Source organism: Garra rufa, chromosome 16, assembly GCF_049309525.1.
Source record: "Garra rufa chromosome 16, GarRuf1.0, whole genome shotgun sequence".
Lineage (NCBI taxonomy): Eukaryota > Metazoa > Chordata > Actinopteri > Cypriniformes > Cyprinidae > Garra > Garra rufa.
This window is the reverse complement of record NC_133376.1, coordinates 2,243,355-2,256,471: the sequence shown is the minus strand read 5'-3', so window position 1 is coordinate 2,256,471 and position 13,117 is coordinate 2,243,355. Positions and strand designations below refer to the sequence as shown.

Genomic DNA, 13,117 nt, shown 5'->3' with positions numbered 1-13,117 from the left:
TTGGATTAGAGGCACAATGGAGCACATTAACTGGGGTAATCCTGGCGAATATCACAAGTCCTTTCATATGACTCTGACGAGAGCAGACCATTACGAGAAGACAACAGTGAAGAACTAGAAAAATATAGTCCAATGTCTGTGAGTACTGATTCATTAATACAGATTAATTCATTCATTATTGCAGATTCGTTAATATGGATATGTTTTTCCTATTCGAAAATCTTAAAAAATAACGAAATACTTATGATAGACTATGGTAAAGAAGTAAGATTTATTTTTGCACTCTCTCTGTCTCTCTCTATTTAATACAAACTTTATTTATTTTTTCAAATACTTGTTTAAAACATAATTATTAAAGCTTTTTGTTGTGTGAGTCGAACCGAGTGAAATGTGGTGGTTCACAGCTTTTTTTCCACAGCTTGGGACTTCTACATAGTGCAATCTTTTTTAGTTAATTTGGATGTTGTTGCAAAGTACAATTTATTTTATAACAAATAAAGTTATAATCCTATACTCACTGTTTGGGCTTTTTACACTGCGTTTAAGGCTCGCATAACTTTCAGCCTGGTTTTAACCCCAGGTTTTGAGATGTGATTGTTTAAATGTCCTAGATCTTGCTGCACTACTTCTGAATTCTAGTCTTTGTTTTTTATCGTATTTCAGCTTTATGTGAGTCTCAAAGGCATCCATTTGTTCTGAAATTATGTTTGATTTGGTGGTCTTTTGTCATGAAATGATGGTGCTGTATTGAGTTGTTCAAAATCTACAGGTGCTTTTACCATAATGCCATGTGTTACTGCACATCATGTATTTTCAGATAAACGTACGGGTCACCACAATGGATGCTGAGCTGGAGTTTGCCATTCAGCCCAGTACAACTGGTAAACAACTTTTTGACCAAGTATGTATTTTGCATGGAAACATTGAAACTTCATTAAGTTCAACATTGAGTGTAGACCATAAAGAGTGAGCAATCAGTAACATTCAGTGTTATTTTGTCCTCTTGAAGATTGTGAAAACTATCGGACTCCGAGAGATCTGGTACTTTGGACTGCAGTATCAGGACAGCAAGGGCTTCTCTACATGGCTGAAACTCAATAAGCGGGTTAAGCTCTTTTTTTTCTCTCTCTTACCATACATGATTTGTCTTATAAACAGGGCTCAGAAGCATTTCCCATTATTATGTACATCAAAAAATGTATATGATCTCTATAATTAGTAGTCAACATTACACTAACATAAACATTAACTGTGACTATATCAACATGCAAAAAAAGGAAAAGACTATGATATATATATATATATATATATATATATATATATATATATATATATATATATATATATACAGTCAAGCCTGAAATTATTCATACCCCTGGCAAATTCTGACTTAATGTTACTTTTATTCAACTAGCAAGTCTTTTTTTGACCGGAAATGACACAGGCTTCTCCCAAAAGATAATAAGATGATGTACAAGAGGCATCATTGTGGACAAAGATATTTCTCAGCTTTTATTTACATTTGAACAAAAAGTGTCATGTCCAAAATTATTTATACCCTTTGCAAACTGTCACAGTCTATGGGAAAATCCAAAGTTCTATACCATTCCAAATAATCCAAGCTGTTCTAAAGCATCCTAATGACCCTGATTCATTGGGAACAGCTGTTTTAATCAACTCAGCAGGTGAAAAACAGAAGCTCTCTGCTGTTGGTTTATGGACAGTCATGGCTAAGACAAAGGAGCTCACTGAGGACTGAGGACCTGTGGCTGCTCACAAGTCAGGAAAGGGCTATAAGACCATATCTAAATGTTTTGAAGTTCCAGTGGCTACAGTGCAAAGTATTATTAAAAAATACAAGACGTTCCGCACTGTGAAAAATCTCAGAGGACGTGGTCGGAAGCCAAAAGTGACACCTGTGCTGGCCAGGAGCATAGTGAGAGAGGTCAAAAAAGAATCCAAGGATTACCACCAAGGCCATCCTGATGAATCTGGGCTCTGCTGGTGGCAACATCTCAAGGGTTCCACGGATGCAGACCAAGGAGGACACCACTTCTCCAGATAAGGCACACAAAAGCCCACTTGGCCTTTGCAAATGCTCATCTGGTCAAAGAAGACTTCTGGTCTTCTGTTTTATGGTCAGATGAAACAAAAATGGAATTGTTTGGCCACAATGATGTAGCCTTCATTTGACGTAAAAAAGAGAAGCCTTCAACCCTAAGAACACCATCCCCACTGTCAAACATGGTGGTGGGAACCTAATGTTTTAGGGGTGTTTTTCAGCCGGTGGACCAGGGAACCTAATCACAGTACCATGAAAAAGGAGCAATACATCAAAATTCTCAACAACAACATCAGGCAGTGTGTAGAGAAACTGGCCTTGGGCACCAGTGGACATTTCAGCACGACAACGACCCAAAACACACAGCAAAAGTGGTTAGCAGACAAAGACATGAACGTTTTGCAGTGGCCCAGCCAGAGTCCTGACTTAAATCCAATTGAGAATCTGTGGAGGGAGCTAAAGATCAGGGTGATGGCAAGGCGACCCTCCAACCTGAAAGAGTTGGAGCTCATGGCTAAAGATGAATGGGCAAAAATACCAGAGGAGACATGCAAAAAGCTGCTCAGCAATTATAGGAAAAGTTTGATTGCTGTAATAGCCAATAAAGGCTTTTCTATTAATTATTGAGAAGGGTATGAATAATTTTGGACATGCCACTTTTTGTTCAAATGTAAATAAAAAAATGAGTAATAATTTTTTCCACAATGATGCCTCTTGTACATCATCTTATTATCTTCTGGGAGACGTCTATGTGATTTCTAATAAAACAACAACAAAAAAACTTGCTGGTTGAATAAAAGTACATTTAAGTCAGAATTTGCAAGGGTTATGAATACTGAGGACCTGAGGATATGTATATATATTATATATATTTTGCATTGGTTTAATGGCACTTGAAATACATCTAATAATATATGTGTGTTCATATGTTAGGTGACTGCTCAAGATGTCAGAAAGGAAAACCCACTGCTGATTAAATTCCGAGCAAAGTTCTACCCTGAAGATGTGGCTGAAGAGTTGATTCAAGAAGCTACACAGCGCCTTTTCTTCCTCCAGGTGAAAGAGGGGATCTTGAACGATGATATCTACTGTCCACCTGAGACGGCTGTTCTCCTGGCCTCATATGCTGTGCAGATGAAATACGGTGATTACAACAACGAATATCACGTGCCTGGATATTTGTGCAGAGACAAACTGCTGCCACAAAGGTGTTTCTCTATTCTTTTAAGAATTCTGTTCTACTCTTTTAACACTAAGATTGCATTATAGTATTGTGCTTTGAAAGTTGCTGTTTTACATACAAAAACCATCTTCTAGAGTTCTAGAACAACACAAACTGACTAAAGAGCAGTGGGAAGAACGAATTCAGGTGTGGCATGAGCAACACAGAAACATGATAAGGTAGAAACTTCACAACTTCTGAAGCTAAAACTAGCTGTTTGAGGACACAATCAGTAAAGCTTTTTCTCCACAGAGAGGATGCCATGATAGAATATTTGAAGATTTCCCAGGATCTGGAGATGTATGGAGTGAACTATTTCAGCATCAAAAACAAAAAAGGATCAGAGTTGTGGTTGGGTGTCGATGCTTTGGGACTCAACATATATGAACGTTCAGACAAGTACATATTCATCTTTATTTTATTTGTACAACTAATAGAACTAATTAGATATGTTATTAGTGTTCCTGTTTTTCAACAGGCTGACACCTAAGATCGGATTCCCTTGGAGTGAGATACGGAATATTTCTTTCAACGACAAGAAATTTGTCATTAAGCCCATTGACAAAAAATCACCGGTAAATAAATCATAAATTCAACCCTCCATTTATTCATTAATTTGTATTCTTTCACTTGCTGAATTGCTTGTCCTTTGCTCAACCACAGGACTTTGTGTTCTATGCACCTCGTCTGCGCATTAACAAGCGTATCCTGGCTCTGTGCATGGGAAACCATGATCTTTACATGCGACGCCGCAAGCCAGACACCATTGAGGTGCAGCAGATGAAAGCACAGGCCAGAGAGGAGAAGAACAAGAGACAACAAGAGAGGTGACAGCATTAATAACACAGCACAGACATAGCATTTCATAACATCTGATAGTTATCATACTTAGTGCAAAAAGATGCCATTATTTAGTACATTAAATCAGTATGCAGTAACTAGATTAAAAAGTTCATCAATACCAACTTTGAAGTTGGCTTGAAAAAGCTGGACCAGAAAGTTTGAAAAAGTTTAAGAAGTTAAAGAAGTCTGAACAGTTTAAAAAGATGTACAAGTTTTTAAAGTTTTAAGTTTGAGGGATTTCAGTCTGAAATAGTTTGAAGTTTGAAGTAGTTTTAAAAGCTTAATGTTAGATAGATAGATAGATAGATAGATAGATAGATAGATAGATAGATAGATAGATAGATAGATAGATAGATAGATAACATGTTTCCAGCATTATTAACATGTTGTTAGCATGTTTGTAGCATGATTAGCATGTTACTAGCATGTTAACATTATTATCAAGTTGTTAACATGTTTCTAGCATGGTTATCATTTTGCTAGCATGTTTCTAGCCTTGTTAACAAGTTTCTAGCATTTTTCTAGCATGATTAGCAAGAAGATAGCATGATTACAGCATGATTACCAAGATGTTCGCATGATTATACATAATTACCAAGTTGCTAACATGTTTTTAGCATGATTAGCAAGTTGTTATCATGTGTCTAGCATGATTAGCATGTTGCTAGAATGATAAACAAGTTGTTTTCATGTTTCTAGCATGATTAGCAAGTTGCTAGCATGTTTCAAGCATGATTAACATGTTGTTAACATGGTCCTAGCATGATTAGCCAGTTGCTATCATGTTTCTAGCATGATTAGCAAGTTGTTATCATGTGTCTAGCATGATTAGCATGTTGCTAGCATGATAAACAAGTTGTTATCATGTTTCTAGCATGATTCAAGCATGATTAACATGTTGCTAACATGATTACCAAGTTGCTAGCATGATTATCAATTTGCTAGCATGATTAGCAAGTTGATAGCATGATTATAACATAATTATCAAGTTGCTAACATGTTTTAGCATGATTAGCATGTTGCTTACATGTTTCTAACATGATTAGCTAATTGCTAGCCTGTTTCTAGCATGATTATCACGTTGCTAGCATGTTTCAAGCATGATTACCACGTTGCTAGCATGTTTCTAGTATGATTAGAATGTTACTAGAATGTTAACATGATTAGCAAATTGCTAGCATGTTTCTAGCATGATTATCAAGCTGCTAGCATGATTACCACATTGCTAGCATGTTTCTAGTATGATTAGAATGTTACTAGAATGTTAATGTTTCTAGAGTGATTATTCAAGTTGCTAGCATGATTATCAATTTGCTAGCATGTTTCTAGTATGATTATCAAGTTGCTAGCATGATTACCACGTTGCTAGCATGTTTCTAGAGTGATTATTCAAGTTGCTAGCATGATTACCACGTTGCTAGCATGTTTCTAGAGTGATTATTCAAGTTGCTAGCATGATTACCACGTTGCTAGCATGTTTCTAGTATGTTAGAATGTTACTAGAATGTTAACATGATAAGCAAATTGTTAGCATGTTTCTAGCATGATTATGAAGTTGCTAGCATCAAGGCCCTCTGGAAAGACAAAAACATTGGTCTTCGATTACTGTGCTCACTGGTCATCTCAATTTTTCTCTATGCTCTCAGTCCTGCTCCTGCTAAAATATGTTATGTTTTTATTGCTACAACCCATGACATTCACATTTTATCCTACTTCCACCCAAAGTATACGTTGATTTTTCGGTGTCTCTTACTTCTGCCATCTGTTAGTATGGCATTTTAACACTTGCTCAATAAAAAGAAACCAAGAACAAAAATAAATGATTAATTATCCCTTTTAGAATATAAATGTAGGTCAAGTCAGAAATATTAGCAATTTTACAATGGAAGATCATAAAAATAAAAATAAATGGACCTTCACATGGACTTTTACAACCAAATAGAAAAGTATTTAGCTATATACGATTTAAAAATATACATAGAGCCTTTTTCACCTACAATAACTATTTATTTCCCCTAATAGCAAAACAGGCCTGTCTTTAATATTTTTTGAAAAATAATAATTAACTGAATTAAAAAAAAATAAAAAATAATAATAATCAATTGGCTTACTTAAGGTGTCCATTTCATTCACTAACGTCATTCACAGATGAGGGATGTAGATTATTAAACCTCTGCTCTGGTATGTGATACATTGCAAATTCTTGAAAAGCAGTCTTTTTTGCTGGTGGCAGTTTGTAGGTTTTCCTCTGTGTTTTCCTCATCAAACCCCAAATCATCAACTAGCACTTTGACAGCATGGGTCACAGATTGCCTTTTATTATCATCAATCATCTTTAATCATCCTAGTTTTGGATTGAGGAATGTCAATATTTTGTAGAGCATGTAAATTCCACTTGCTGCCAAACTGCTTAACAACATTAGTTTGTCCAGACGTTGCGTACAAGTCGCAATGCAATTTCAGTGAGAATGCAGTCAGCCCTGGCTGCTTCGTAGTGGTTTCTTAGTCTTACAGACCATGACAGAACTTAAGCTCATATTGTTTGACTCCAAGTTATTGGTTGCATCTTTGAATGGCTTAAAAAAATAGTATTAGAATTAGAATTCCATCTTGTCTCCACTGACTATTTTAGAGACTTACTCAGCATGAGCAGGCCAGAATATTTGAAGTAGGTGATTAGATTTTTCATGTCTTTCAGATCCATGAAAGCGAACGAGGTCATACGAGTACAAGGTTCTTCCCTTTGTTTGTCTAGCTCCTTGAAGTTTTATGAAGTGCATGAATGCAGCACTTATTTTACTCCATTGGCAGGGAATTTGCTTCATGAATTACTTGGATGACTGACTGTTAAGTGCCCCAACCGAACAACAAGTGAGGAGCAATACAGAGGAGGTGTTGTCACACCATTTTAGACTACTTCTGATTTTTCTGATGCTGCTGCTAAAGAGAATATATCCCATGTAATGGGAAAATCTTAAAAATCAGTGAAATGTGAAAGGAGGCTTCTTGGTCCATTGGCAGTAACCTCTCTGGTAGTGCCACTAGGTACACATGCAGCCCATTACACAGTGGTTCAGAAGTAGCAAAATAAATACACATGAAGGCAGTCGGAGAATTTTGCGAATGGATACAGAGTGTATCTCTGTATCTATGTAAAGTGGTGGTTTTAAAAGCCAGGCCTCCAGCAGGAGACCCTTTGGGATCAAAATTATTCAAGGGAAAGAATAATGATGAACGCAACCAAGATCAGTTGTGGAGCCATGTAGCTAAATTGCCTGTTTCAAGATTGGGGCAATCTTGGGCAGACGTTCATATAACCCTGTTGGAAACTGAGGCTGTGCATCAAGCTTTGGAGCATTTCTCCTGGACCTGGGGAAAAAACAGTGTGTACAGAAAGAATTTCACAGTGGTGTCCTACATAAACTATCGAGGGAGAATGCACTTTCTATCTCTCCATGACAAGGCCCAAAATCTCCTCTTATTGGCACATGCACAGGGTCTTTCTGTGAAGGCCTTACATCTTCCAGGGACAGACAATGTGGCAGCCGATCTTCTGTCAGGGGGAGGATCCAGACCAGGAGAATGGTGGCTGCACCCAGAGATCGTGCAGGACATCTGGACCCAATTTGTGAGCTTTTCCACTTCCGTTACCATTACTGGCCAAGATTCAAAAGTCACAAGCCAAAGTTCTGCTCATAGTTCAAGATTGGCTACACCAGCTGTGGATGCCAGATCTTGTTGTGTTGCTCAAGGAAACCCCTTTCCTATATATATCTTCTTGAATTACCTTGTTTCTTTTCTCTGAATGAAATGGCATCTATTACTGTGTTCTGAGATGACATCACTAAAGAATTAGCTATTTAAAATAAAAGTAATAATTGATGGGGAAAATCTGTTTAGCCTCCTTTAACAACATTATCATATATGCAAAAACATGAGAAAAACGCAATCAACATCTCAACACTGGTCTCCATAGACTTACTCAAGCCAACCTGACACTAAATATATGAAGAAATGTCACTTCTTCAAGCTACAGCTCAAATTGTTCAGCCATATACTCTCAGAGAGGGGAGTGTGAGATCGACCGAGAGAAGACCAGGGCCTTTGCAGAGTTCCTCCACCTCAAGATCTTGAAGCCCTCCAACAACTTCTGGGCCTAGTGGGCTGGTATCATAATTTCACTACATTGTTGCTCCATTGAACCACCTCAAAAACAAAGAAGTGGGAGTAGACTCCAAAGTGTCAGGCTAGTATGGATGCACTTAAACAAGCTTTACAAGACTCATACTGATTTAGCTCAATATCAATAAATCCTTTTAGGCCCACACTGACGCGAGTGATGTAGGACTGGGTGCTATCCTCATGCAACATTCTCAGTTGGGAGAAAAGGTGGTGGCATATACTGTACTTCTCAGACCTTAACAGGAGCAGAAAAGAACTGTAGTTACTGTAGGAACATGCTGCGTCCTGCGTCTGCAACAATTAAACTTTCAGGTCCATCATAGGAAAGACTGCCACAACATGGGACCTTACACTTTAACCCTGGTATAAAAGTCACCGTCTACTGATGCTGCCCCATCTCTCCACATCTTCAAAGCACTCGTCTACCTTACTTCATTCTCTGGAAGAAATTGCTCAAGCTCAATGTTTAGACAGTACCATCACTTACCTTTAAACTGGCATCATATCTTGATCAGTCAAAGAAGTGGTCTATGTAGACTATGTAGAGATAAGTGGGTGGAAAGAATAGGGTGTGGCTTCTAGGCTGCACTGTCTATGTGCCGCAACCTGCACGGAGTGAACCTATCAAAGGGAATGTCTCAATTACATATGTTATCCTGGTTCCCTGAGTAGGGGACAAGATCCTGTTTAATTTGGCCATACTCTTTTGTTACTGCTATGACTTAATTATGCAAATCTGACTTCTGACTTTCTTAGAGGGTGGTGCTATTGCCAGAGTTAAATATGTAACCAATACATTTTAATTTAAAATCTTCCTAGAAGCAATATTCGTATTTCAAGTGAAAGGACTTTTAGAAAAAAGACAGCTCACTAGATTTTGGAACAGAGCACCTTCTTCTAAAGCTGACAATCTTTTTAATGCGTTTTAATTTTAGAGCACTTCTGGAAAATGAGAAAAAAAGAAGAGAAAATGCAGAGAAAGAAACTGAGAAGATTGCAAGAGAGACGATGGAGCTCATGGAAAGACTTCGACAAATTGAAGAACAGACCAAAAAAGCTCAAGAGGGTTGGAACTACAAATCTACCTAGAACTACAAATGTCACATTATTACTTTTATGGGTTTGGTAAAGTGTGTAATTTCCTCTTAACTAATGTTACCAAATGTAATATGAAAATAGTGGCTGTTCTCAAATAGGTTTCCTAAATACATCACATGTCTGTAATTAGTCACATAGTCCCGCCATATGCTGAAGCTGGTTAAGCCATTGTTGCTGTGTAAGGCTGGATGCTCAAACAAACAGAGACACCTTAAATATTTCCATCATGTTTTACTTTTAAGAAAAGTTTATTTGTATAACTTTAAAGTTGTCTCGTACAGAACTGGAAGAGCAGACCAAGCGAGCATTGGAGCTGGAGCGGGAGAGGAAATGTGCTCAGGAAGAAGCTGAGCGACTAGAGAAGGACCGTAGGATTGCAGAAGAAGTGAAGTCAGCATTAATGGAGCAATCTGAGAGCCAGATGAAGAACCAGGAAAATCTGGTATTAAGGAATAAGTACTCAAAACCTTTTAGAGATACATTATGATCCTTAATGGTTATTTAATTTATTTCTTCTTGAGAAACAAAGGTATTTTCGAGAACTGCATGACAGAATTTTGTCATTACTCACAATCGTGATATTCCAAACACATATGATCATCTTTATTCTCTCTAAAGAAAAAAACTATAACATATATACACTGTTCTCTTTTGCATACCGTGGGGATGAGTGATGATCAGCTTCGACTTTCAGTCCTAAAGTTCCCATATTGTGCCCATTCACAAGTTAATTGGATTATTTAGGGGTCAACAAGTTCAAAGCTCTGCCTGAAACACCTTGTTTTAGTTACATGGAATTAACATTTTTATATTTAAAGGCAACAGAGTTGGCTGAGCTGACATCCAAGATCAATCTTTTGGAAGATGCCAAAAAGAAGAAAGAAGATGAAGCCCGGAAATGGCAGAGAAGGGTGAGAGTTTAAATGTACTGTTGCATCTGTTTCATATGGTTAGCCTCAAGCAAACCCATCAGCAGTCTCATGATAATTCACTGAGCTTTCTCTGTATGAATATCTTGGCAGGCGATTATGGTCGAGGTGGACCTGGAAAAGACAAAAGTAGAGTTGAAGAGTAAGCTAATTGGGGTCAACATCCAGGAAATATCCCAGACAGAGAATGACCACGATGAAAATGATGAGAGCAGTGCTGAGGCCAGCGCTGAGCTCACATCCACTGGAACATATCGAGACCGCAGTGAAGAGCAGCGCATAACAGAAACTGAGAAGAATGAACGTCTGCAGAAGCGCCTACAGGTGAGTATAATAGACAGATGTCTTGTTTATAAAAGAAGAGTTGTCATTGCCATGGCTTAGTTTTTTTTTTTAAACCTTTTCCAATAGCCTTTTAACACTGCACATTTTGTGTATCTTCCTGATTAAATACAGCTGATTTAACTTTATCAGTTCATAGGTAGAACTTAGACCATGAGAAATGATGCATATAATATGTTTCTTTATGTGTTTGCAGGCTCTGAGCTCTGAGCTGGCAGATGCTCGTGATGAAAGCAAGAAGACTGCAAACGATCTGATCCATGCAGAGAACGTGAGGTTAGGGAGGGACAAATACAAGACCTTACGGCAAATCCGACAAGGAAACACCAAACAGCGCATTGATGAATTTGAGTCCATGTGAATTCCTCGTTGGACAGAATGTCTGTCTGTTAGCTACATTAAAAATCCTTTACAGAGCATTTTGAACCACAGAGTTTGTGTCCGAATCAGTGGCAGGTGTACTGAAGTGATTTTAGTCTTTTGAGGTAAATTAAAAAGCATTACATGAAGTTAAAATAAGGATAAATGTTGTGGACCTCTTGATTGTTTGAATTTAAGAAATTAGTTCACATGATAAAATTAAAAAGGAACAAGCAAAAGCATTATGTACTAGTACTACTTACATGTATTCTCCAATGTGCTCATAGCAGTTTATAAAATAAAGTGACAAGTTTCAACCAATGATCCTGGTGTTTTGGTAAGGAAATGTCCTCAGCGTTTGATATCCTCCAGTCACGGATGGTCACTGAGGACTGCATCTATCATGCAGTGAGCGCTCTACTATTCAGCTTCCACACTCTGCACAGACACTCAAATAACTGTTAATGATCTGTCCGCACAGACTACGTGACCTCACCACTTCTTGCAGATTTTTTTTTCCTGCAACTAAGCAACTAATAAAATTTGGTCGACCAAGCCTCTTCTCATCAAATAAATTTGACTATTAGGGAGCCCCATAAACATCAAACTTACTATAGATATGACTGATAGTATATATACTTACGTATAAGTATATATACTTGAAGTATCCTTCAAAAGGCTGGTATGGTCCGCCCCTGCCGGTCATCCGCTTCAGGGCACCGTTCCAGCCACTGATTCCTTTAGTAGACTATCTAGCAGTGTGGAAGCTTCTGCCTGGGGTCTCAAAGTGGGTCCTGCGTACTGTAGAAAAAGGCTACAGCATCCAGTTTGGTGCTGTACCACCCCAGTTTTGCGGGGTCCTTCCCACTTAAAATGGGATGCAACCCTCCACCCTTTTTAGATCTAAGGATATTGAACCATGCTGTCATGCGCCTAGGGTTCAAAATGTTTACCCTAAAACAGGTCACACAACAGTTCACGTCCGAGGACTGGCTTGTCACCATAGATCTGAAAGATGCATACTTCCACATCTCCATCCTCCCTCAGCACAGGAAGTTCCTGAGGTTCGCTTTCGGGGGCGAAGCGTACCAATATCAGGTTCTCCCTTTCAGGCTGGCTCTCTCACCCCGCACTTTCACCAAGTGTATGGATGCCGCTCTCTCGAAGCTGAGGCTTCACGGCATACGCATACTCAACTACATCGACGATTGGTTGATTTTGGCTCAATCCGAGCTGGTGCAGCTTCGAGATGCTGAACGCCAAGAAGAGTGTCCAGTTCAGAGAACCACCTGTCTAGGCATAGTTTGGGATTCGACCACGATGCAGGCACGTATGTTCCCTGCTCGTGTCGAGTTGACCCTCACTTCAGTCAGGAGAGTTAGAGAAGGCAGGACACTCACTGTCAAGCAGTTTCAAATACTGTTAGGTCTGATGGTGGCTGCGTCCAACGTAATACCTTTTGGCCTGCTGCATATGAGACCTTTACAGTGGTGGCTCAAGACCAAGGGGTTCTCCCCAAGGGGAAATCCATTCCGCATGATCAAGGTCACGCGGCGATGCCTTCGTGCCTTAGACATGTGGAGGAAACCTTGGTTTCTGTCTCAAGGCCCAATGCTGGGAGGTCCTTGTTACCACACAACGTAGCGATGGATGCGTCCCTCACAGGGTGGGGAGCGGTCATAAGTGGCCGCTCAGCCCGCGGGCTGTGGAGGGGTCACCATATCACGTGGCACATCAATTGCCTGGAGATAATGGCCGTGTTTCAGGCTCTGAAGCACTTCCTCCCAGATGTGAGAAATTGCCATGTGCTAGTGCGCACCGACAGTGCAGTGGTGGTTTCTTACTTCAACTACCAAGGAGGTCTGCGTTCGCGCCCCTTATACAAGCTGGCACGCCAGATCCTTGTGTGGTCCCAGGGGAAACTTCTCTCGCTGAGAGCAGTTTATATTCCTGGGTATCTTAATGTGGGAGCAGACGTCCTGTCAAGGCAGGGGCTGAGGCCCGGGGAATGGAGACTCCACCCAGAGGTGGTGGAGCTCATATGGACCAAGTTTGGGCAAGCCCAAGTGGATCTTTTTG

General features: G+C 39.3%; 1 protein-coding gene across 2 annotated transcripts; it reads left to right on the top strand.

The window, feature by feature from the left end:
- msnb (moesin b) lies at nucleotides 1-11,359 on the top strand. 2 transcript variants are annotated; one of them, XM_073820396.1, is made up of 13 exons: nucleotides 1-138; nucleotides 818-901; nucleotides 1,010-1,105; nucleotides 2,996-3,270; nucleotides 3,380-3,463; nucleotides 3,537-3,683; nucleotides 3,763-3,859; nucleotides 3,948-4,111; nucleotides 9,245-9,375; nucleotides 9,689-9,849; nucleotides 10,226-10,318; nucleotides 10,430-10,660; nucleotides 10,875-11,359. In XM_073820396.1, exons 1-13 carry the CDS (start codon nucleotides 133-135, stop codon nucleotides 11,037-11,039), a joined length of 1,734 nt encoding a protein of 577 aa, XP_073676497.1. In that variant the 5' UTR covers nucleotides 1-132; the 3' UTR covers nucleotides 11,040-11,359. The 2 variants fall into 2 exon arrangements, with proteins under 2 accessions (XP_073676497.1, XP_073676496.1); XM_073820395.1 differs by lacking the exon at nucleotides 1-138 and having other exon boundaries at nucleotides 806-901.
- Nucleotides 11,360-13,117: the final 1,758 nt, after the last annotated feature.